This window comes from Odocoileus virginianus, chromosome 2 (assembly GCF_023699985.2).
Source record: "Odocoileus virginianus isolate 20LAN1187 ecotype Illinois chromosome 2, Ovbor_1.2, whole genome shotgun sequence".
Lineage (NCBI taxonomy): Eukaryota > Metazoa > Chordata > Mammalia > Artiodactyla > Cervidae > Odocoileus > Odocoileus virginianus.
The window spans coordinates 14,507,825-14,534,377 of NC_069675.1; the positions used below are offsets into that span (position 1 = coordinate 14,507,825).

A 26,553-nucleotide genomic window follows, 5' to 3' on the forward strand; every position below is an offset into this window, starting at 1 on the left:
ATGACTGTCTTTTTGAGAACATGCTAGATTGTGAGTTCAGCCTCAAACATTTAAATCAAACTATGGCATCTAAAAAAGTAAGTGAGAACAGGTGCAGTAGATCCCTGAGCTCACAATGATTCCTATTCAATGGTCCCAGATTGCTGATCAGGAAGAAACAAAATTTGGGGAGTCAAAATTGAAACATGGCAATTAAAGCTTTAAGATGAAGTGTAATCTTTAAGGAAGAAGAGCGGAGAGCCTAGGACCAGGCTCTAAGAAAAACTGGGAGCATTTAACGTCTGTGTGGAGGAACTGCCATGGCAAAGGAGACTGAGAAGTAACAAGGTAGCATGGAAGTCAAGGGAACATTCTGAAAAGGAGAGAGTGCTCAGCATCAGCCTTTACATAGGTAAGTCAGACACTTTGGGGAAATACCCAGTAAGTCACAGGCACGTGTGTAGAGTCAGCTGCAGTAAGTAAGAAGCAGAGGACGGTCAGATAGTGGGGATGTGCTGAGGGTTCATAAATTTTTGCCTTGAAGGGAAGGAGGGAGAGGATGATAGTCATAGGAGGAAGATAGGAGTCAGGAAGAGTTCTATATAAAATGAGAGAGATTTGAGCACCTTTAAAACCTGATAGGAAAGAGTAAAGAAGGGCATAATTGGTGAAATGATCTTGAACAGGGATGAGGGCAGGGAAGGGATCTCAATCAAGGCTGGAGCAGAAAGACTGCCCTTAAAAGGGGAGAGACCTACTATAATGTAATAAGAAAAGTAGAGAGAGAGGGGAAAATCACATTCATTGTGAGATAAAGACAGACGTGGATTAAGGAGAATAAAGTTTAAAATTGTTTATGTAGAGAGAGCTGCATACAGAGGCACAGTAAGATTGTCAGGAAATGTTGACAGGTTGTGTTTATTGTTTATTCAGAATTGGATAGATCACAAATTTCACCTATTCACTCATGAATCTATCACTTAACCTGAGAATTAGAACATGGATAAAAACTTGGATCTATTATGTGGTATCCTGCTGTTGTGCACATCTGTCCCCACTGACCCACAGAAACTACTGTTCTGATTTAGAGTTTGTCATTCTTTTGTATTTTTTTTTAATTTTTATTTTTTTTTCCCATTTATTTTTATTAGTTGGAGGCTAATTACTTTACATCATTACAGTAGTTTTTGCCATACATTGAAATGAATTAGCCATGGATTTACATGTATTCCCCATCCCGGTCCCCCCTCCCACCTCCCTCTCCACCCGATCCCTCTGGGTCTTCCCAGTGCACCAGGCCCGAGCACTTGTCTCATGCACCCAACCTGGGCTGGTGATCTGTTTCACCCTATAACCCTATATGCAAAACAGAAAAAGAGACTCAGATGTATAGAACAGACTTGTGGACTCTGGGAGAAGGCGAGGGTGGGATGTTTCAAGAGAACAGCATTGAAACATGTATATTATCTAGGGTGAAACAGATCTTTTGTATTTTTTAAAATACAGTTTTGACAAGTACTGTATAAATACAGTTGCTTAGGATATACTTTTAGGGTCTTTTTGATATATAATATACATACCATAAAATTCAACCTTTAAAAGCGTAACTATAGTGGGTTTTGGGCTTCCCCAGGGGCTCAGCAGTAAAGAATCCACCTACAATGCAGGAGATGGGGACAGGAGACTCGGGTTCAGTTCCTGGGTTGGGAAGATCCCCTGGAAAAAGGAAATGGCAACCCACTCCAGTATTATTGCCTGAAAAATCCCAATCCATGGGATTGGGGTCTCAAGAGACATGACTGGGCAACTAAACAGCAACAACATAATGGGTTTTAGTATAGCCACAAAGTTGTACACCACTACCTAATTCCAGGACATCTTCATCACCCCCAAAACTGAACTCCACAGCATTAGCAGTCATTCTCACCCCATCCCCCAACATTGGCAACCATTAATCCACTTTTCGTCACTATGGACTTACCCATTTTGGACATTTCATATAAATGTAATCATACTATATATGGTCTTTTGTGACTGGCTTCTTTCACTTAGTGTGATATTTTCAAGGTTCATCCATGTTATAGTGTGTTCTAATACTTCATTCCTTTTTATGGCTGAATAATATTCTATTTTGTAGATATGTCACATTTTGTTTATCCACTTAGTAGTGATGGACACTTGGGTTGTTTCCACTTTGGGATTATAAGATATGCGATGAACATTGCTGTGCATGTTTTTGTATGGACATATATTTTCATTTCTCTTGGATTCCTCAGAGTGGAATTGATAACTCTATGTTTAACCTTTTGAAGAGGTGCCAGAATGTTTTCCTAAGTAGGAAACAGTCCAACCACCAGCATATGAGGGCTCCAATTTTTCTGTGTCCTTGTCAACACTTTTTATTACCTGTCCTTTTTTTTATTGTAACCATACTAGTGGATGGTAAGAGGCATTTCACTGTGGCTTTGGTTTTCATTTCCCTGATGGCTAATGGTACTGAGCATTTTTTCTGATGTTTATTAGCCATTTATATATCTTCTTTGGAGAAATGCCTATTTAGATTCTTTGTCTTCTCTAAACTCTATCCAGTTGTCTTTTTATCAATGTGTTGTAGGAGTTCTTTATATATTCTAGGTAGTAGTCCTTTATAAGATATGTGATATGAATAAAGCCACTACAAACATTCATGTCCCTGTGTCTCCGCTTTGATTAATGAAGTTATTTATGTTGCTCTGCTTTTTCTTGATCAGTTTTGCTTAATTTTTATCTCTATTCCTTTGTTACTCTTTAAAGAACCATTTTGAGCTTTACTAATCTTTCTTTAAACTTATTTTTGTCTTCTATTTCTTTGATTTATATTCTTATGTTTATTACCTTGAGTTTACTCTTTTTCTGACTTCTTAAATTAGAAACAATAATTTTCAGGCTTTCTTCTCTTCTAATATAAGTATTTAAGACTAAGAGCATTTTGTTCAAGCCCTGCTCTTGCTGCATGCTATGTTTCAATATATAATGCTTTCTTACCATTTTCTATAGTATTTTCATTGAAACTTGTCATCATAAACCTGAAGTGTACCTATCTGCCAAATTGTGTGATTTTTTTCCCAGTGGTCTGAGTATAAGTACAGAACAAGTGGAAAATTGAGGACAATCCAGGCTTTGAGTTTTGCCAGAAAATACACCCTAACCACTGTATCTGATTTCACACCTCACCTCCACATCTCATTTTCTCCCTGCATCTTAGTAAGTAGTCTTTATTTAGAAACTCCATCTCTCATTATACTTTCTTCATTTCACTTTTGCATCTATCACACACACAGGCCATCACTAAATGTCATTGCCTAAATTGACTTGTCATACTATGGGCCATAAGAGTTTCAGCTATTTTGACAAGAATGTTTGCAGGCTGAAGGATGGAATTTAAACTAGGTGGGAAGAAAAGTCAAAATAAATAGGAGCTATTTAGTAGGTAGGTGGTAGTGGGCTCAATGGACTGGACATCCCAGTGAAATTAAATGAACTGGTGATGAGTCAGTCACTAAGTAACTGAGATGGGAATTTAGAAGGCTGTTTGAGAATGAATTGTCTGAATTTAATATCTTAGAGGTAGAACAGTTTTAAGTGGAGTTATCATAATCTGATAATTCCATCCTCACAGATGGGTGAAGGATAATAGAAGGGAAGGACCAAAGAGGATTCCTGAGTGTTGGCTGTCACATAAGAAGTGAAGTCTTAGTTGATGACCAAAATTAAAGGGTGAGGAATTCTGTAAGATGGTTGTCAAAGGCTTCAGTGCATAAGAAAAGATGACAATAAATTCAGAGTTCATAGCAATAAGGACAAGCCATAGTTCAGTTAAATGGCCTAAGCCACGTGGAAGTAGGAATCCTTCATGAGGTTGGAGGAGTGGACTGGAAGGACAGTGAAAATCAAGGAGAAATTGACCGTGCCTTTTAGATTCTGAGAGGCATAAAGATCAAGAGAATAAAAAGTGACTAAGAGAGCTGTAGGGGAGAGCAAGGTTTCAGTTAGGACCGGGAGGTGTCTAAAACCCTTGGTAAAAAGGAACTTTTCTGAAAATACCCCCTATGTCTCCAGCCCATCTTATCTACCACATATTTCATTAAACACTTCCTATGACATATTTCCTCCCTGCTGCTTCCTATGTAGCCTATATTTCATTAGACTCCCCATCTCTTATTACCAGCCTGCATTTTATTATCCCATCTCAAGACATATTGTGTCTCATCCATCACTTATACCATCACTAACTAGGGATGGGAATCCCAAAGCCAGTTCTGACCCAGGAGAAGTATTATGGACCAGAGTCAAGAAACTTACCCTAGAGGCTTGAAGAATTGGTTGGTTCAGATATCATAAAGAGTTTGTGAAATCATACAAATGTATTTTGGAGTTTGGGGATGATTTTATATATAAGAAAATAGCATTTAGTATAATGGGTTTTCTAAGAACCCAAGCTAGCCTATATCTCATGGCAAATTGTGGAGGTGCTATAAGTTCTTTTGTTCTTTCATACAACATATTTATTGAGTGTGGGATATACACTCAATACCAAGTCTAATGGTCTGAGCCCTGTTCTCTAAGATCTCACAGTTTAGTGGGGCAGATGGGTACATGAATACATTATCTAAGTTCAAATGGTAAGTGCTCTAACAAAAATATGTGGCTATCTGTGTGTAATAATGAAAACCAGTTTTTTTAAACCTGAATTGAATGTAAGTACATTGGAAGACTGACATGTATATTAAAGCTGAACATATGAAAAGTGAAAGTTAGTTGCATCCAACACTTTGTGGCCCACCAGGTCCTCTGTCCATGGTGCTCTTGGGGCAAGAATACTGGAATAGGTTGCCATTTCCTTCTCCAGGGGATCTTCCCAACCCAGGGATCAAACCTGGGTCTCCAACATTGCAGGCAGACTCTACCATCTGAGCCACCAGCGAGGCCCAAAGCTTAACATATGCTTTACCTGTAACCCAAACCCACTCCTATGTAGACACCCAGCAGAAATGTGCCCATATGTTCACCAAAAGATGTACACAAGGGTGTTCATAGCAGCACTATTTGTAGTATTCAAAAGCTAAAATTACTCACATATCAACAGTAGAATGGGAAAAAACAGTTGAAGTATGTTCACACAATAGATTTTACAGCAATGAAAATGAATGAATCTTGACTACACATAATAATGTGGTTGAATTTCACACACATGATATTGAACCAAAGAAAACTCAAAAGAATATATAGTATATGATCCATTTATGTAAAATTAAAAAGCAGCCAAGACTAATCTATGATGTTAGAAAGTCAGGAAGCTGGGAGAAGGGAGCTACAAAGCTGAGACTCTCTGTTTCTTTCTTTTTATTTTTTTAATCTTCCATGTCTTGATCTGGGTACTAGTTACAGGGGTGTGTGAATCTTATGAAAATTCATTGTGCTATCTACTTAGGATTTGTACACTTTTCTGTGGGTATGTTACACATCAATTAAAAAACAAAACCAAAATGAACCCTGATTTTGGCTTCTTCTGCCTTTTAACATGATTCATATTCTGGAGGAAATAAATCTATTCTCCCTGCTGTTAACAGAGCCCAGTAGTAGAGGGGAAGAGGGGAGACCTGAACGTGAAGCCTCTTATTCATAGAGCACGTTAGTCTGGCTTTGTGGAGGAAGGGCTTCCCTGGTGGCTCAGTGGTTAAGGAATCCTCCTGTCAGTGCAGGAGACCCAGGCTCAATCCCTGGATCAGGAAGATCCCCTGGAGAAGAAACTAGCAACCCTCTCCAGTATTCTTGCCTGGGAAATCCAACGGACAGAGGAGCCTGGCAGGCTACAGTCCACAGTGTGGTAAAAGATTGGACACGACTTAGCGACTGAACAACAATGTGAAGGAAGGTCCTGAACTGAGTTTGATGTTAGGGGGCTAGATGTAATTGAATTACTTTTCATAATAACATAGAAGGTGTTTTTTTAATTGTTCGGGAATTGTAAGAGATGGTGATGAAATAGGGCAGGGCAATTGACAGGCAACTGGAGCCTGAATTGGCAGAAATGGTCTTGCATCTATTGGAGAAAGGGGAAGTGCCAATATTAAACTTAAGTGCTTTTCAGAGCTATCATGTAAGCCCACCCTTTACAAATACTTATAAGCATTCAGTAAATCTGCTACATCTGTAATTATACTGGGACCTTGTTGTAGATGTTAGGGAGAAGTGAATTCTCCCCATCTGAGTAACTTGGAGAATAGGGAAAGGAACACCACAAGCAGTGAGTTGACATGGATCCAGAGTCACACAAAAACAAATGCAGAGCCAGGAGGGACCATGGAAACAGAAGCCCTGGATCTAGCACACGGATTAGAGCAGTTTTTTTTAAATCATTTTTTAAATTGAAGTATAGTTAATTTGTAATATGTTAGTTTCAAGTGTACACCAAAGTGATTTAGTTCTGTATATATATTTTTCCTGTTCAGATTCTTTTCCATTATAGGTTATTGTAAGATAGTGAAAGTTCCCTGTGTTATACAGTAGGCCCTGTTGCCCATCTATTTTATATATAGTAGTGAGTTTATGTTAATCCCAAACTTCCAATTTAATTCTCCGCCTGCCCCCAATCCTGCTGTTTTCTTTGGTAACTGTAGATTTTTTTTCTATGTCTGAGAGTCTGTAAATAAGTGTTTGCATCATTTTTATAGATTCCACTTATAAGCGATGTCATATAATATTTGTCTTTCTTTGTCTGACTTACTTCATATGATCATGTCAGGGTCCATCCATGTTGATACAAATGGCATTTCGTGCTTTTTTATGGCTAATATTCCATTGTATATATGTACCACATCTTTTTTTTTAGTTGTTTTAAGAATACTTTAAAGTATATGTAAATACTATAAAAATGTATCTGTATGTGTGCATTGGATAACAAGATAAAATGTACTTTTAAAATGTGGGTCATAGTCAAAAAATTTTGAAAGATTCTGGACAAGAGGCTTAAAGCAACCATCTAGGTTACTCTTCGGGGTGCAGAAGAGAGAGCATAAGGAGACTATTTCACCAAGAGTAGCTAGTGGGAAGCTGCTGTGTAGCGTAGGAAACTCACCCTGGTGCTCTCTGACAACCTAGAGGGGTGAGATGGAGTGGGAGGGAGTTTCAAGAAGGAGGGGACATAAGTTTACCTGTGGCTGGTTTATGTTGCTGTACAGCAGAAACCAACACAACATTATAAAGCAATTATCGTCAAATGAAAAATAAATAAATTTTTTTTTTTTAAAAGGAGACTATTTCACCAAGAAAGAGATACATCAGCTAGGTCTTAAAGAACTGTAGAGGAGGTGAAGGACTTCCTAGAGGGAGTGCATGCACAAAAGCATTTTGGAGGACTAGGAAGAGGTTCATGAGGATGAAGCCTCACATAGGTGGGGAGGCATGCAGAAGATGAAGGTGGAGAGGAATGTGGATTGGGGCTCTATTGTGAAGGATCTTATACATCAAAAGTGAGCAGGCTGAAGAAGTTCTTTTTTAAAGGAAGATGACCCTAGCATCTGGTTCCTCTTGAAGCTGCCAGAGAATAATGATCACAGTACCATTTATTGAGCATGTAGAGTGAAGCAGTATTGAACTTCTTACTATTCATTAGCTCAATTATGGATTATAATAACCTCTCAAATGGTAGGCATTGTAATTATCCCCATTTGACAGATGAGCAAACCGAGATTCAGCAGCTTGAAGCTGCTGCAGGCCATATATCTATCAAGTGGAAGGGATGGGTAGGTCTGTCTGACTCTAAAGGTAATTCACTTAACCATTCATAATGATGCAGCCTCTAGAGGGGACTGGCAGACAGCAGTCTCATCACCTGGCTAGAGGCCAAAGGCAGAGAATGCTTGGCTCTCACTCTTCAGCTAATGCCTCACATCCCAGCAGACTGCTTTTTATACCTCTAGCTGCATGCGTGTGCACACTCAGTTGTGTCTGACTCTGTGACCTCAAGGACTGTAGTCCACCAGGCTCCTCTGTCCATGGGATTTTCCAGGCAAGAATCTGAAGTGGGTTGCCATTTCCTACTCCAGGGGATCTTGCCGATCCAGGGATCAAACCTGGGTGTCCTTCACTGGCAGGCGGATTCTTCACCACTGAGCCACCTGGAAGCCCTTACATCTTTGGGGGGTGGAGGAAGTGGCTGGAGAGGAGCCACGCCAGCACCTGCACTCTCGCTCCTTTCAGCAGCTCTTCTGTCTCTAGCCTTCTCCCTGCTTTGGTCTAACAGCCTTCTTATGTCACTGCTGCTTTTTTTAAAAAAAATTTGGCTTTGCTGCATGGCATGAGGTGTCTTAGTTCCCTGACCAGGGATGGAACCAGTGGCCCCTGCAGAGGAAGTGCAGAGTCCTAACCACTGGACTGCCAAGGAGATTCCATGTCTCTGTGTGTTTATAAAACAGGGATAATAGTTATGTTTTTGTTTTTTTTTTGGTGCCATGCTTTTATTCAAATGAAAGGGGAAAAACTACACTGGTTTTTTTTTAATAGTTATGTTTTATTAGGTATATAATGGCAATTCCACAAATTCTTTTTTAAAAGCACTTTGAGAATAAATTAGTTCTTCATTTTGTCGTTTTTTCACATGCATCTTTGGGTAAATTCATTATATCATTACAGGTAAATTCCCAAGAGTCAGCTGTCTTCTGTTATATTTCTCATTTACACATGGATGCTGTTAGGCACTAGGCTATTAAAGTGAAATGGCAAATTACTCCCTTAGCTTAGTTCTTCGTAAACACACCACACCATCTCCTTCTCTGGTCTCTATAGTCAGCCTCAGAAATGGGAAAGTTAAGCAACTACCTACTTACAGATTTGGAAGATGACAAAGGGTCTCTACCTAAAAATGCCTTCCCTCACCTGTAATTCTGATTCTACACACTCCCCAACAGCCTCCTTGAAAAGAGATACCCTTTCCAACTGGCTTTAGGTATGAGGTTACCTGAGAAGGATTATTTATTAGCTAATTAGCCTGTCACAGAAACCCCACCTGCTTCCAATATCACCCAGAATAGCAGAAGGTCCCGAAAGAATGACACCTAGGCGGATATGATTTGATGATTAAGGGAGCGGGTGGAGGAGATGGAAGTGGAGTTAGAAATTAAAGGAAGGAGAGGACTTCCCTGGTGGTCCAGGGGTTAAGAATCTGCCTACTATTGCAGAGCACACAGTTCAATCCCTGCTCCAGGAAGATCCCACAGGCTGCAGAGCAACTAAACCTGCAAGCTGCAACTACTGAAGCCTCTGTGCCCTAGACCCTGTGTCCCACAACAAGACAAGCCACCATGATGAGAAACCCATGCACTGCAACCAAGAGCAGCCCCAGAGTCCAAGCACAGCAGCAGAGACCCAGTGCAGCCAAAAAAAAAAAAGAATTAAGGGAAGGAAAGACCCAGAATCTCAGCACCATTAAGAATTGCAGAACCTCTGGGCAGCCTAAGGACTTAAAGACATACACATCTCTAAGAGAAATTTTTAAAAGCGGGGGTTAGTCTTTAATGAGTACAGAGTTTCAGCCAGGGAAAATGAAAAAGTTCTAGAGATGGATGGTGATGGTGGTTGCTTAAGAATGTGAATCCACAAAACTGTAGACTTAAAAATGGTTAAAATGGTAAGTTGTATGATGTGTATCCTGTAAATACTTTCGAGACAATCTGTGAGGGAAATGAAGGCAGTCAAGGCTGTTGTCACCAATCCTTTGCCTTAGGTAATATAGTAGTCAGCCTTCAAGCTGGCTCCAATGATCCTTACCTCCTAGTAGCCACTCTTCCGTGTTGTCCCCTCCCACACTGGGTTGGGCTGACATGAGTAACCATAGGACACAGCAGAGACGACCCCAGAAATGATCTTCCCAGGCTAGGTCCTAAAGGGTGTTGCAACATCTAACTGATTTCTCGCTTGGATCTCTTGCTCTGGAGAGAGTGAGCTGCCATGTTCTGAGGACGTGCAAGCGGTATATGGAGAGGTCCAGGGATGAGAAACTAATGCCGCATCCGACAGCCAGCATGAACCTACCAGCCAAGTGAGAAGCCACCTTGGAAGCAGGCTTCCAGCAGCCCTAGTCACCATCTGTACTGCAACCCCATGACACAAAGCCAGAACCACCCAGCTAAGCTGCTTCCAAATCCCCGACCCACAGGAATGAGAGGTAATGTTTATAGTTGTTTGTTTTATAGTTGGTTTAAGCCACAAAGTTTTGGAGTCATTTTACACAGATAAGTAATACAGAGAGTGTGGGGACACTTCAGCTGCCTGAGGCTGTTGAGTCTTCAGTCATCTATGTATCTGTATTTGTCCCTGGATTATTTTGCAGCTACTTAAATGTATTCCATGATCCCATTTACATTAAAATTGTACTTGGGCTTCCCTGATGGCTCAGATGGTAAAGAATCTGCCTGCAATGCAGGAGACATAAGAGATGCAGGTTCAATCCCTGGGTTGGAAAGATCCCCTGGAGAAGGGGATGGCTGTTCATTCCAGTATTCTCACCTGGCAAATTCCATGGACAGAGGAGGCTGGGGTTCCAGTCCATGGGGTCACAAAGAATTGGACACGACTGAACGACTATCACGCTCTTTCTTTCTTTTTCTTACTTGTTTTGAATACCCAACAAATGACTTAAACATATCTCCCAAGATTGGAGGGGCCTTGCTGAATTTCAGATAGTTAAGGCCAGGAAGAGCAATTCCTAACATAATACACCTTATCAGATAATGTGAATGTTTTTCCTTGAAACACTTTAGGTGAAATGCTTGAAGACAGGCCAGTGTCTTCAATCATTTTACTCTTTAACATGTGTGAACACTCTTTCAATATGTTTGTATAAAAAAGGGGAGTCAATCGCCCTTTCCATTGCCCTTTTAAGGCTGACACAGTGCCTTAAGAGGCTAACACAGGAGGGTAAAGGAAGTCTCCATAAAACCCAGAGAAGAGATTTTTAGAACTCCTCTCTGGATCCTGTCTGGAGTCACAACTGAACCGGAAGATTTTAAGTCTTAGCACTTACTAGTATGTGTATAGTTAATACCAAAGTCATTAAATTTAAACTTGACCTTCGGTTTGAAAAAAAAAGGGGGGGGGGAGTCAAATAAATAAACAAATCAGATGCTACCTAACTAACTAAATAGAACAAGCCAACTGAAGAACTTTGTGAGGGCTAACTTCCTTTCTTTTAGCTCTGTGTGTATACCTACCTAGAATTCTAATCTCTGCATCTGTGAGTCTCCAGTTTTTCAGCCCAAGCTTGACTAGCTGTGGAACCCTCTCCAGTTGCTCCAACAGTCTGGCCAGACTGACCCGTACGTCACCACACCAGGGCAGCATCAGAACAGTCAGCTCTTCTAAGACGTGCAGCCTGTCAACTTGAAGAACCAGGGAGCAGTTTCAGAAACTGGATCCATCTCAAAATTGATAAAGGATGAAGGGGTGTGAGAGAAGGAATGACTATCATCTCTGAAGCCTGCTCAGTGTGCAGTAAGAATCTACTTGTTTTTTTGTTAACATTTTTATGGGAAGTGCTCAAGAATGTACAAAAATATATAAGACTATATGTACTAGTATGCCAACTTTCAACAAACACCAAATCATGGATAATCTTGCTTCATTGTCATCAAATTCCTTCCCTTCTATATTATTTTGAAGCAAATCTCAGACGGTAAGTACCATGTTGTTTTATTTTAGCATAATCACAGAATTGTTATCACAGCTTAAAAATCTTATCACGAACTCCTTAAGCAAATTTGTCTTGAATGTCACTCTCAGACCCTAGCTCCCTGGAAGGAGGCAAGCAAGTGGGAATCTCAGGTGCAATGATATGGGAAAACTGATAACTCAAAAACCATTGGCCTATATTCTTGAAAAGTAGTTTAAAAAAAGGACTACATTGACTTATGTAATGACTTTCACTTTAACTAAGGTCCATCTAGTAAGGCATATGTGGATAAAAGAAACTACAGAAGTCAGGCTCTGCTTTTCTGACCTTTTGAGTATTTGATTTTGGCTAAATTGTTATTCTTACTTAGTTGATGAAGAGCTTCTTTTCCATCCTTTTCCAGATGATTTTCAGATAAATCAAGAATGCTCAGTCTGGCCAAGTTATGAAGATTCTGAGCTGGAAAAAAGAAAGTTTAATCCAAAACAAGACTATAAATACATTTTTTAATATCCTTAGAAGAATTCTGAGTACTTGTTTTCTTTGTTGGTAGCATACAAATCATTATTTCACTTGATTAATATAATTATTCCAAAAAAGTCTCTGGAAAGATTTAACCCCCAGTTGCCACAAATATGATTGATGCACAAATATTTCCTGGTCCTAAGTTCTGACTAAAAAACTTCAATTCACCGAAAGCCTAATGCAGCCTGGAAGATAGTCTTTATGTCATTTTAGTAAAGTCACTCTGCTTTTCTAGCCTTCAGCAGCTTCATCTTTAGAATGAGGAAGTTGAAATGCATCAACTCTGAGGTTGCTTACAATTCTAAATGCCCTGTCATGCAGGAGAAGCAGAGGAGCAAAAACCAGATAAGACGAGCTGCTCTTTGTGTACTCAGTTTAGATAATTTTGTTAATGTCATAGTTGTGATGCTAATAACTAAACCTTAGAAATTAAGGAAAGACAGATGAGAAAAACAGAAAACAAATAGCAAAATGGCAGCTGGAAATCTATTCATATAAATAATTATGTTAACTGGATTAAACATTCCAATTAAAGACAAAAATGAATAAAACTAGATTTTCTTTTTTAAAGCAAGACCCAACTCCATGCTATCTATAAGAGATGTATTTTAATAACAAAAATACAAATATATTGAGATTAAAATTTTGGGAAACTATATTACATGTAAACATTAATTGTAAATGCCATTGTTAGGCAGTTAGAATAGGAAAAAGGAGTCCAAAATGGCGGTGGCTAAAAGACAAAGAAAGGGAAAAGCCCATGAAAAGGGAACAAAGGGAAAATTTTGAACACTGGAGTGAGAACCTCAGGTGAAACAAACACACCCCCTTCCTGGCTAGTCCTAATTTGCATATGGCAGGCTCAGAGGGGAGGAGATAAAAATGTAAAAAAGAGGGAGTCGAGACAGGTGGGGCCTCTCCTTTGGGGTCAGCCCGCCTTCACGCCTCAAGGGTGTACTATCCTTTGTTTGCTGAATAAAACTCTGAGCTGTAACCCAGCTGTAACACAGGTCCACTGTTTCAAATCTTTGTTGTGGCGAGACAGAACTGACGAAATTACACTCTTCTGACACTATCATTCTAGTGAAGAACTGCTTCTTTTCTGCATTTCAGGTATTTATCATGGTTGTTTAACTTAGTTGAAGTTTTTCCTGCCAACACTGATTGGAAGTATCCCCTTTAGAAATTAGTCAGTTTTTTAATGAATACATACTCTTGTTATAATATTAGCTATTATTATTTTTAATCAATCATATGAACCCTTTTCTTAGAGTAAAGTATCTTCTCTGATTTGGTTTAAAATACAAAGCCTGGGACTTCCCTGGTGGCTCAGTGGTCAAGAATCTTCCTGCCCATGCAAGAGACGTAGGTTCCATCCCTGGTTCAGGTTGATTCCACATGTCACAGAACTACTAAGCCCGTGCACCACAGCTACTAAGCCTGTGCTCTAGGGCCTTGGAGCCACAACTACTGAAACCTGTGTTCCTAGAGCTTGTACTCCTCAACAGGAGAAGCCACTTCAGTCAGAAAGCAACTGGAGAGTAGCCCCTGCTTATGGCAAATAGAGAAAAGCCCAAGCAGCAACAAAGACCCAACAGAGCCTAAATAAATAAATAATTTTTTAAAACCTGCAGAGCTCCTCTTAAAAAGAGTACAGCTGCTATTTTCAGTTCTAAGCCTGTCTCTCCCCAGGGCAAGTAAAGAAGTAAAGGAGTGTGATCATCATTCTTACGCTTCTCATTGTTTGGCCTTTTCTAATCCTTAGGTTTCTCTAACTTTTGGTTTACATTGGCATATACATAATTTTCTTAGGAAAGTTTACAGATTCTTAGCAGTTGTTTATTCTGTTTTTTAAAGAGCTGGACCATCTTTTCTCCAAAATCCTAAATTTAAAAAAACATCTAAATTGACCATATCTAGTTTATCCAGAAATACGCAAAAGTTTCTCCATACTTGGTATATACACCCTTTAGGAACTCAAGAGTCAGCTCTTATACTGATGCATATTGCCTCCATCTTAACAGGGCAATAAGTAAGAATTAGGACAGAGAACATTTAAGAAAATCCTTCTATCTCTGCTTCTCAATCACTTATTTATCCATTCAATCAAAATTTTATTAAGCAGTTATTATATAACAGAATGTGCCAAGTTTCAATCACTCATTTCTTATTTTCTTCCTCTTTACCCTCTCTTGGACTTCCCTGGTGGCTCAGCTGATAAAGAATCCACCGCAGTACGGAGACCTGGGTTCGATCCCTGGGTTGGGAAGATCCCCTGGAGAAGGGAACAGCTACCCACTCCAGTATTCTGACCTAGAGAATTCCATGGACACAACTGAACTGAGTGACTTTCACTTTCACTTACCCTCTCTTAAAATGACATCTTCAATTATCCCCAAATTTTCTCCTATTATTCATCCATAATACATTTTCATTCCAATCACAGAGAAGATCATAAAAATAGCTTAGATGTTACCTAGAAGTCTTTATTATCTTTTCCAATTTCTCTAAAGACTAAATTTCCATTTGAGAGATTTAGCATGCCTTAGTATAAACATATGTCATGTTTTCTTATACTGTTTTCATTCAATGTAGGCAGCAGTTACCTAGAGTTTTCACAGCATTTCCTGACAGGCAGCAGGAGACTAATTGAATTTCTTTAAGGTCACAGGGTTCGGCTGATAGAGACTTGACTATGTAATCCATTCCTTCCCCTATATCAGACAAGTGGGTCAAATGAAGTAAGCATATCTTTTTCAGATTTCTCAGACCTTCAGCTGCAAACCAATGGAAAGGAAATGCATTAGGACACCAAGTACATAAAGGCCTTCTTCTTGCATTGTATAAACACAGTCAGTGTCAGAGTCTTTACTGTTCTTATTATTAAACTTATATTAATAAAAATATTAGAGAAAGCAAAAATCTGACCTAGTTTTAAAGCGTCTTCTTCATTTATCTTAATATTATCCAGTATGAGCTTCGTAAGATTCTTCAAATTACCTAAACTGTCAGTCAGACCACCTGCCAAAAGAAAAGGGATTGGTGTTCAGCTGTCATTTACTAGACTTCTATGTCCAATCGAAAGAATTTTGCTCTACCATGGGCAAGAAATGTTCATGAAATTGAAACACAAATATATAATTTTTGGTCAGAGATGGAAGCATGTCTTCCCAATATAATGGAATTATACTGGAAAGGTAACTGGGAAATCTCCAAACAGGTGGAAATTAAACAACACACTTCTATACAAGCATCAAATAAGTCTGAAGGAAAATTCGATAATATTTTGAAAAAACGTTTTTAAAAACTAAAATATGTCAAAATCACAAGTTAACAGTTGCTTAAAGGGAGATTTAGAGCATTGAATACTTATATTAGAAATAAGGAAAATTTTCAAATCAGAAACCTAAGCTTACTTAAGAAACTAGACAGAAAAGAGCAACATAAACCCAATGGAAGAAGAAGCAATATGATAATAAAGGGCAGAAATTAAAAAAAAAATTGCAAACAGATAAACAATAGGGGGAATCAATGGAAATTGAAAGCTTATCCATGAAAAGGTCAATAAATTTGATAAATCTCTAGCAAGACTGATAAATAGAAAATGAAGAAAAAAGAAATTACCAATATCAGAAATGAAAAGGAAGATAACAATACAGAAATCACAGATGTTAAAAGAACAGAGAAAAATATACGTAAATTTGACAACACAGATGTGTGTGTTTTAGTCGCTCAGTTGTGTCTGACTCCTGTGACCTCATGGACTGTAGCCCATCAGGCTCTTCTATCCATAGGATTTTTACAGATAAAACTACACAATTTCTTTTTTAAAATTAATTAATTTATTTTAATTGGAGGATAATTTCTTTACAATATTGTGGTGGTTTTAGCCATCCATCGATATGAATCATCCATGGGTGCACATGTGTCTCCCTGTCCTGAACCTGCCTCCTACCTCCCTCCCCACCTCATCCCAGAGCACCGACTTTGAGTACCCTGCTTCATACATCAAACTTGCACTGAAAACTACATAATTTCTTGAAAGCCCCAAGCTACTAAAATTTATCCACCATTACGTGAATAACCTGAATAGTCCTATGTAACTAAGGACATTGAATTTGTAGTTTAAATTTTTCTCAAAAAAGAAAGCTTCAAGCACAGATAATTTAACTTGCAAATTCTACTAAACATTCAAAGAAGAAATAACATCAATTCTACACAATAACTATCAGGAAACAAGAAACACAGGCAACACTTCCCAACTCATTTTATGAAGCTACCATTAACCAACATGAAACTCAGACCAAGAAAATAAAACAAGAAAAACTTTGAAGCAGTCTCACTCATGAACACAGAAGCCAAAATTCTCAACAAAATATTACCAAGGAGTCCAGCCATACATAAAAAGAATATTATGCTACCACCAAGTGAGCTTCATACAGGAATGCAGGATTGTTTTGATATTTGAAAATCAATCCATGTAATTCACTATATTAACAGTCTAGAGAAGAAAAATGAAATGATCATGTAAATTGATACAGCAAAAATATTTGTCATAATCTAATAATTATTCATGAGAAAAACTTTCAGCCACCTAGGAATAGAAGGAAACTTCCTCAACCTGATAAAAGGCGTCTTAAAAAAAAACAAAAAATGACAATGAATGTCATACTTAATAGTGAAAGTCTGAATGCTTTCTCCCTAAGATCAGAAACAAGGAAGGATGTTCACTCTCATCTCTTCTGTTCAACACTGTGTACTGCAAGTCATAATCAATGCAATAAGACAAGACAATGAAATAAAAAGTATACAAATTGGAATGGAAGAAATAAAAATATTGTTTTTGGAGGGGACATGAAATAAGTTGATCATAGATACAGAGTACAGTATCAACACACAAAAATCAGTTGTATTTCTGCTGCAGGGTCGGGGGCACTGGCTGTGGCAGTGCGAGCATGGGAACTTCTGAAGGAGGTTTCCATTATTTTCATTACCTCCAGCATAGTTTGGTCTCAGGTCAAACAAGAGGGAGGGAACACAGCCCTGCCCATCAACAAAAAATTGGGTTAAAGATTTACTGAGTATGGCCCTGCCTATCATAACAAAATCCAGTTTCCCCCACAGTCAGTCTCTCCCATCAGGAAGCTTCCATAAGCCTCTTATCCTTATCTGTCAGAGGGCAGACAGAATGAAAATCACTATCACAGAAAACTAATCAAACTGATCCCATGGACCACAGCCTTGTCTAACTCAATGAAACTATGAGCCATGCTGTGTAGGGCCACCCAATATGGACGGGTCATGGTGGACAGTTCTGACAAAACATGGTCCACTGGAGAAGGGAATGGCAAGTCACTTCAGTACTCTTGCCTTGAGAACCCCATGAACAGTATGAAAAGGCAAAAAGATAGGACACTGAAAGATGAACCCAGGTCGGTAGATGACCAATATGCTACTGGAGACCAGTGGAGAAATAACTCCAGAAAGAATGAAGAGATGGAGCCAAAGCAAAAACAACACCCAGTTGTGGATGTGACTGGTGATGGAAGTAAAGTCCAATGCTGTAAAGAGCAATATTGCATAGGAACCTAGAATGTTAAGTCCATGAATCAGGGTAAATTGGAAGTGGTCCAATAGGAGATCGCAAGAGTAAATATTGACATTTTAGGAATCAGTGAAATAACATGGACTGGGATGGGCGAATTTAACTCAGATGACCATTATATCTACTACTGTGGGCAAGAATCCCTTAGAAGAAATGGAGTAGCCCTCATAGTCAACAAGAGAATCTAAAATGCAGTTCTTGGGTGCAGTCTCAAAAATGACAGAATGATCTCTGTTCTTTTCCCAAGGCAAACCATTCAATATCACAGTGATCCAAATCTATGCCCTGACCAGTAATGCTGAAGAAGCTGAAGTTGAACAGTGGTTCTCTAAAGACCTGCGAGACCTTCTAGAACTAACACCCAAAAGATGTCCTTTTCATTATAGGGGACTGGGATGCAAAAGTCAGAAGTCAAGAAATACCTGGAGTAACAGGCAAATTTGGCCTTGGAGTACAGAATGAAGCAGGGCAAAGGCTAATAGAGTTTTGTGAAGAGAATGCACTGGTCATAGCAAACACCTTCTTCCAGCAACACAAGAGAAGACTCTATACATGGACATCACCAGATGGTCAATACCAAAATCAGATTGATTATATTCTTTGCAGCCAAAGATGGAGAAGCTCCAAACAGTAAGCAAAAACAAAACTTGGAGCTGACTGTGGCTCAGATCATGAACTCCTTATTGCCAAATTCAGACTTACATTGAAGAAAGTGGGGAAAACCACTAGACCATTTAGGTATGACCTAAATCAAATCTGTTATTATACAGTGGGAGTGACAACTAGATTCAAGGGATTAGATCTGGTAGACAGAGTGCCTGAAGAACTGTGGATGGAGGTTGGTGACATTGTACAGGAGGCAGTGATCAAGACCATCCCCAAGAAAAAGAAATGCAAAAAGGCAAAATGGTTGTCTGAGGAGGCCTTACAAATAGTTGAGAAAAGAAGAGAAGCTAAAGGCAAAGGAGAAAAGGAAAGTGATACCCACTTGAATGGAGAGTTCCAAGGAGTAGCAAGGAGAGATAAGAAAGCCATCCTCAGCCTCTATTTCTTTTCAATGCAAAGAAATAGAGGAAAACAATAGAATGAGAAAGACTAGAGATCTTCAAGAAAATTAGAGATACCAAGGAAACATTTCATGCAAAGATGGGAACAATAAAGGACAGAAATGGTATGGATCTAACAGAAGCAGAAGATATTAAGAAGAGGTGGCAAGAATACACAGAAGAACTGTACAAAAAAAATCTTCACGACCCAGATAATCATGATGGTGTGATCACTTACCTAGAGCCACATATCCTGTAATGTGAAGTCAAGTGGGCCTTAGGAAGTATCACTAGGAACAAAGCTAGTGGAGGTGATGGAATTCCAGATGAACTATTTCAAATCCTAAAAGATAATGCTGTGAAAGTGCTACACTCAAAATGCCAGCAAATTTGGAAAACTCAGCATGGCCACAGGACTGGAAATAGTCAGTTTAAAGGCAATGCCAAAGAATGCTCAAACTACTGTACAATTGTACTCATCCCACACGCTATCAAAGTGATGCTCAAAATTCTCCAAGCCAGGTTTCAGCAGAATGTGAACTGTGAACTTCCAGATGTTCAAGTGGATTTAGAAAAGCCAGAGGAATGGCAGAGATCAAATTGCCAACATCCATTGGATCATTGAAAAAGTAAGAGAGTTCCTAAAAAACATCTACTTCTGCTTTATTGATTATGTCTAAGACTTTGGCTGTGTGAATCACAACAAACTGAAAAATTCTGAAAGAGATGGGAATAGCAGACCACCTTATCTGCCTCCTGAGAAATCTGTATGCAGGTCAAGGAGCAATAGTTGGAACTGGACATAGAACAACAAACTGGTTCCAAACTGGGAAAGGAGTATGTCAAGGCTGTATATTGTCACCCTGTTTATTTAACTTACATGCAGAGTACATCATGCGAAATGCCGGACTGGATGAAGCACATGGAATCAAGATGCCAGAAGAAATATCAATAACCTCAGATATGCAGATGACACCACCCTCATGGAAGAAAGTGGAGAACTAAAGAGCCTCTTAATGAAAGAGGAGAGTGAAAAAGTTGGCTTAAACTCAACATTCAGAAAACAATGATCATGGCATCAGGTCCCATCACTTCATGGCAAATGAATGTGGAAACAGTGACAGATTTTATTTTTGGGGGGTCTAAAATCACTGCAAATTGTGACTGTAGCCATGAAATTAAAAGATGCTTGCTCCTTGGAAGAAAAGCTATGACCAACCTAGACAGCATATTAAAGAGCAGAGACATTACTTTGCCAACAAATGTCCATCTAGTGAAAGCTTTGGTTTTTCCAGTAGTCATGTATGGATGTAAGAGTTGGACTATAAAGAAAGCTGAGCGCTGAAGAATTGATGCTTTTGAACTGTGGTGTTGGATAAGACTCTTGAAAGTCCCTTGGACTGCAAGGTGATCAAATCAGTCCAACCTAAAGGGAATCAGTCCTGAATATTCATTGGAAGGACTGATGCTGAAACAGAAGCTTGCATACCATGGCCACCTAATGTGAAGAGCTGACTCATTTGAAAAGACCCTGATGCTGGAAAAGATTGAAGGTAGGAGGAGATGGGGATGACAGAGGATGAGGTGGTTGGATAGCATCACTGACTCAATGGACATGAGTTTGAGCAAGCTTTGGGTGTTGGTGTTGGACAGGGAAGCCTGCTGTGCTGCAGTCCATGGGGTTGTAAATAGCTGGACACGACTGGGTGACTGAACTGAACTGAATTTCTCTAGTAGCAATAAATAATTGGTAACCAGATTTTTAAAAGATATTTATTTACTTATATTGGCTTCACCAGGTCTTAGTTGCAGCACAAGGGATCTTGATCTTCATTGCAGCCTGAAGACTCCTAGTTGTGGCACTTGGGGTCTAGTTCCATGACCTGGGATTGAACCCAGGCCCCCTGCATTGGGAGCAAGAAGTCTTAGTCACTGGACCGCCAGGGAAATTCCAGCAACCAGATTTTTAAAAATACCATTTACAATAGCTCCAAAAGAATGTAAAAGGTATAAATCTAATAAAACATATACAGGATCAACATGATGAAAAGTTCAAAATAATGAAAAAAAAATTAAGAAAAATCTAAATAAATAGAAAGAGAAACCATGGTCATAGGTTGAAATAGTCAACATAAAAATTATGTCAGTTCTCTCTAAATTAGTCTATGCGTGTGTGTGCCAAGTTACTTCAGTCATATCTGACTCTTCATCAAGCTATGGATTGTAGCCCTCCAAGCTCCTCTGTCCATGAAATTCTCCAGGTAAAAAGACTAAAGTGGGTTCCATGCCCTCCTTCAGGGGATCTTAAGGACCCAAGGATCTAACCAGTGTCTCTTTACGTCTCCTGCATTGACAGGAATGTTCTTTACCACTTGCCCCACGTGGAGAGCCCCAAATTAGTCTGTAGATCAATGTAATTCCAACCAAGATCTCAGGAAGAATTTTTGACAATATAAATGTGATTCTTTGGAATTCACTTCTGGTCTAGTGGTTAGAACTCTATGTTTTCACTACCGAGGGCTCAGATTCAGTCCCTGGTTGAGGAACTAAGATCCAAGATCCCACAGGCTATGAGGCCTAGCCAAAAAAAAAAAAAAAAAAAAAAGTGATTCTAAAATTTATATGGAAGAAAAAAGGAACTGGAATTTTTTGTAATTTTTTAGAAAAAGAAAAAGTAATTTGAAGAAATAATACTACCCAATTTTATGACTTACTATAAGCAAAAGTTACTAAGACAATGGAGTATTGATAAAAAAAATAGGCATGGATATTGGCACATGAAAGATCAATTGAAAATAGTATTCAGAATTATACCCATACAACTATAGCCAAATAATTTGGGCAAAGATTAAAAGGTTATTCAAACATGATAGAATTGTCATTTCAATAAACAGAATAACTGGATATCCATAGGGACGAAAAATGAACCTTGATCTAAACCTAACACTTAAACAAATGTTAACTCAAAATGCATCACAGATCTAAATGTAAAATGTAAAGCTTCAAAAGAAAATATGGAAAAAATCATGTTGACCTGGGGTTATGCAAAGAGTTCTTAGATATGCCACCAAAAGCACGATTCACAAAGAGAAAAAGTGGACTGCAATAACTTTTGTCCTATGAAAGACATTTTTAAAGAATAAAAAGACTACAGATTGGAGAAAATATTTTCAAATCACTTATCTGACAAAGGACTTGTATGCAGAATGTATTAAAAAAAAAACCAGTTAAAACGCAACACTAAGAAAACAAATTAACCCAATTAAGAGTGAGTAAAAACTTGAACAGACATTTCACTAAGTTGACAAATAAGCGCATGAAAAATTTTCAACTTTTATCAGCCAACTCTGATGAGATAACACTATGCATAGAGTTCTAGTTTCTCCACATCCTCAGCAGCACTTGGTATTGTTGTTTCCTTTTTTTTTTTAATTATAAAATGAAACAAAAGAGAAAAATAGGAAGAATACTAAGTGCTAGTGAGAATGCAGAACAACTAAAATTCTCATGTATTGCTATTGAAAATGTAAACGGTACACAGTGGAAAATAGCTGGGAAGTTTCTTCAAAAGTTAAACAAGCACTTGTCATATGGCTCAGCAGTTCCAGCACTAGGTATTTACCCAAGTGAATTGAAAGCTTATTTTTACATAAAAACTTGCATAATAATGTTTATAGTAGCTTTATTTATAATTGCCCAACCTGAAAATAACCTACATGCTCTTCAGTAGTGACTAGATCATAGCTGTAAGAAAAATAAGTGCTGATTACACACTCAAATGTCAAAGAGGGTGAGGAAGATGATGTTATTACAAGAAGTAGAATAGGTGACCTCTGTGTCTTACTGGAGATTATGTGTCTTGTCAAAAGAGCATAGGATCAGATCATGAACCTCTAGCCAGTTGAAACCAAGTGCAGTTGTCAAGTCTGTAATTTTCAAGAGAAATGAGAATCCTGTATTTTCATATGACATCTCCCAACTTCAAAATGGTGACAGCTCCTTCAAGGAAAAGAATAATTGTGAGGGGAGAGGGAAAGGAAGGAGACTTTTCATTATAGATTATTTTATAATTTGGACCATGTGAATATATTACTCAAAAAATAAACTTAAAATATTAAGAACAAAATATTGGCTAGCATTAACAAGGAAATTTTTAATTATATGTAGATCAAATTCAGCCTGTAAGTGACCAGTTTGCCAAATTGGCACAAAGGAATTGCCATCAAGAGGAGACAATAAGCCTTCTAAGAGAGAAGGTAGTCTAACAGTCTGAGTAACTATCCAGAACCTTATAGAAGGGATTCTTGTATTAAGTAGAAGGTTGCAAAGCTTATCTGTACAAAAGATTCTAGGTTCTCAAGATGATAGAAAATGTCCCCTACATGGTGACAGGTGAGACAGAGCCAAAAGGAAAACCATTTGTGGATGAAAACCAATCACAGATTACAGTCACATAAAGCAAGGCTCCTGTTGACCCATAACTACAGAGAACTCAGCAGCCCTTGCTCTGGTCAACAGGAGGGATCTACGCAGGTGTGGCTGGTCTACACAGGTAAGGGTCTACACAAGTAACCCTCACCTTTAGTGTTATTTTGAATTTGGGGACAACTCCCCTTAACCCAGAAAGATTTACCCCATATGTATTGTGTCTGATGTCTTGAATTTCTTCATGTTAGGCAAAACCTGTTCCCAAAATTTTCTTTCAAAATCAATGATGCTTGGGGTGGAGGTGGGACTGGGTATGTGCTGACACGACTGGCCACTAGCTTCTGCATGTGATCATTTAATGGGTGGTTTTCCTCCCAGACTTCAAAGAAGGACAGGTGCTACTTGGTAGGAAAGCAGTGAGTGTTGGGAGACAGAGCTGCTGACAAGATGGAGGGTTCACAGAAAACAAACTTAACCTACTGTATACATACACACGCACACACATGCCTACATACACACACACACTCACACACCACCATACACTGCCACATAACTATGCAGTCAGACTATAGGGTTTCAGTTCTGGGAATCTACCCTAGGGCCTCCCGACCTGACAGCCTTCCCCCAGCAAGGAACTCTCTCCCAAGCCCTCCCACTTCCCTTCTAAGTCCTGACTCCCGGTTGAAACTATTGGAAAATTTCAAGCAAAACAAATGATAGCTAAATTCTGCAGTAAGTAACCAGGTTGGATTATAGGTTAAACTGCTGGTGTTCATAATACCTGGCGGCCGTTGAATCTGTAGGTCATGAACACCCAAGGTCTGCAGGTTTGTCACAGATGTGATACGCTGCTCGTCTTCTAGGGTGAGGGGACTGGCTTCCACTATGAGGGAATGAATGTTCTCACAGGTGCTGAGGACTGAACTGAGGCTTCCAGCCATTCCAACACATTTCTTAATGTGCAGCCTGAGGCTTTTAGCTGAGCTGAATATTTTCTCCAGATTTTTGATATCTTTCTTACTCAACTTGCAGAAATACCGGAGTGTGACTTCCAAGGTCTTGAACTCCTGCTTCCAGTTGAAGAACAAAGACACAGCCCTGCTGGGAATGTAGGTTCCTGAGAACTCTTGATCCTGGGTCCTGCTTATGTCTTCTGTGGTCTTGTCCCACGAAGCCACAGCGCCCCCATAGAAGTCCAGTTTAACGAAATCCAGAGCACTTGCACAGTTAGGCAAATCTTCAAAGAAGTCAAATAAGTAGTCAGGGATATTCTCTGAGTTGATATATAAGCTTTTACCACGAAAGAAACCTTCAAATTCTTTGCTCAGGCTAGATGTGGATATACTCTCATGGAATAAGTTGATTCCACACTCAGTAAAGGAATTGATGTTTATGGCTTTCAGAATTTCTTGCACAGTGGTGCTTTTCGTATTTTGCATAGATTCCTGCCTCCAGAGAGGCCTCTTGGTGACGGAAAGTCCAAGGAGACTGCCATGTTGATACACTGCTGACAAGTGTTTCAGAACAGTTCGGGTGGCTTCGGCAGATGAGCCGCACGTGTATAGGAGCAGGTTGCTGTACTTGGATGTAATGTCTGAAATGGAAACCATTTTCTGCAGGTGACCATTCCCCTTGGTCACCTCCGCTGGTTCTCCAGATGTCAGTAAACTGCTGAGTCTGCGTCCTGCGGTGTACTCCTGGAATGATTGATGAAAGAATTTATACTTTGGCTTGAACCGTTGAGCTGTGTATTTACAGAGGAGTCCTGTTGTCAGCAGGACATCTTCGTTCACATTGGACAAGTCATCTGGTTCGAAATCAAACCTGCGGGAGAATACACCCTCCAGAGCTAGGTCTCCACAGTGGTCCAAGCTCTGAGTGACTTCACTTGGAGCCAGCCCTTTACGTTTATGCCTGTTTTTATTTATTAGCAGATCATAGAAGGCACAGAACAGCGTGGTTTGTGTGTGAGAGTGGAACTCACTTTTCCCCATCTGAATTGCACAAGTGATGACCACAAACAGAGGGGTCTTCATCAGATTCCTCAGGCACCTGGATTTCTGAATTTGGAGCAATAAACCTTCAGCGAACTCCTTTCTCAGCACTTCCTGGATAAGAGTCTGGGCACTGCTCTCAGTCATATCCCCCACCTCGGCAATCAGTGCCCCAAACTGCCGGATGTGCCTCAGGCTCTCTGTGGTGGTGGTGACGATAACCATATTCTTGAAGCGGTGGTTTTCCTTTATCAGGGCTTCAATCTCTGGGCAGTTCTGGGCCTTGAATTCATTATAGCCATCAAGGAGAAAAAGAACCCCCTGCCGTAACTTCAGCAGCCTGGCCATGAAAGTCTGCTTACTGATCACATCAGGTATATCCAGGAGTTGGTCACACAGGGTTTCGAAGAGTCCACCCTGGACCCTGCTCAGACGAAGAAAGAAGACTAATTTGAACTTGGCGAGAGCCTGGCACTCTCCAGAGGCCCAGAGCATGGCGATGCGCTGCAGTAGAGTGGACTTCCCTTTGCCCGATTCCCCTTCGATGATGCAGGGGCTCTGAAGAGTGTCCAGCAGGCCACTCAGTGTCAGCTGCTCCAGGCGGTGATGGTGTTGGTCCTTCTTCCATAGCACCGGTTCTGTGAAGGTGCTTTTCAAATTAAACATGATGTCAATATCTTCACCCAGGGGATAGAAGTTGAGAAAAGATGGGCTCTGATAGAAGTACTTTAATTCCTGAGCAAAATCATCTAAGTCTTCTTCTGACATCTGATGAAAAAGACCTGTTAGAGAAGAGGTGAGGTTAAAAAGGACCCAGTACTGTGTTTCCCCAGAACTTAGTGTTCAGGAGGAGGAAGGAGGGGTGGTGCTGAGAGTCTGACTTTAATTTCCTTCCCCAGTTCTGAACTAGCAGAAAGGGTTCCAGATATTTACTCCTGCTTTTCCCTGTTACCCTTTACCTTCATTCCCCTTCTGTTTCTTCCTTTCCACCACCAAACTTTGTAGCAGCTGATTGGAAAGGAGACGAGCCAGTGTTTGGAATAAGGAAAGTGCATGAGACTAGTGGGGAAATGGCTTAGGATGATGGTCTGGGGTGATGCTCAGCAAATCAAAAGTTAACCTTGATTAATATTTCATGAAAAGCAGAATCATGCTTCTTTAGTCACTCCGGCTCTCTTTAGCATGGTGCTTGGATCAGAGTAGGTAGTTACGGGGCCACTTGTCCAAAGATGGTCCTCATCAGATTGAGGAGTGTTGAAAACTACTACT

The 26,553-nt window shown here is 39.6% G+C and overlaps 1 protein-coding gene, 1 long non-coding RNA gene and 1 other non-coding gene across 5 annotated transcripts in view; 2 read left to right on the forward strand and 1 right to left on the reverse strand.

Annotated features, from left to right (window-relative positions):
- NLRC4 (NLR family CARD domain containing 4) overlaps positions 1-26,553 on the reverse strand; it is a 33,318-nt gene that overhangs the window by 4,139 nt on the left and 2,626 nt on the right. The window contains exons 3-7 of the mRNA XM_070476593.1: positions 24,072-26,066; positions 15,140-15,232; positions 14,818-14,988; positions 12,053-12,145; positions 11,229-11,396 (exon numbers count right to left, since the gene is read on the reverse strand). Coding sequence (XP_070332694.1) covers positions 11,229-11,396; positions 12,053-12,145; positions 14,818-14,988; positions 15,140-15,232; positions 24,072-26,066 — 2,520 coding nt within the window. The remainder of the gene's footprint in view (positions 1-11,228; positions 11,397-12,052; positions 12,146-14,817; positions 14,989-15,139; positions 15,233-24,071; positions 26,067-26,553) is intronic.
- LOC139031743 (small nucleolar RNA SNORA26) lies at positions 10,888-11,010 on the forward strand. The gene has a single exon (XR_011484220.1). It is a non-coding gene; the product is annotated as a small nucleolar RNA SNORA26 (small nucleolar RNA).
- Positions 11,390-26,553, forward strand: part of LOC139038249 (uncharacterized) — a 32,438-nt gene continuing 17,274 nt past the window's right edge. For all 3 annotated transcript variants that reach the window (XR_011491196.1, XR_011491195.1, XR_011491197.1), the window contains exons 1-2: positions 11,390-11,689; positions 24,323-26,080. This is a non-coding gene — a long non-coding RNA (uncharacterized lncRNA). The remainder of the gene's footprint in view (positions 11,690-24,322; positions 26,081-26,553) is intronic.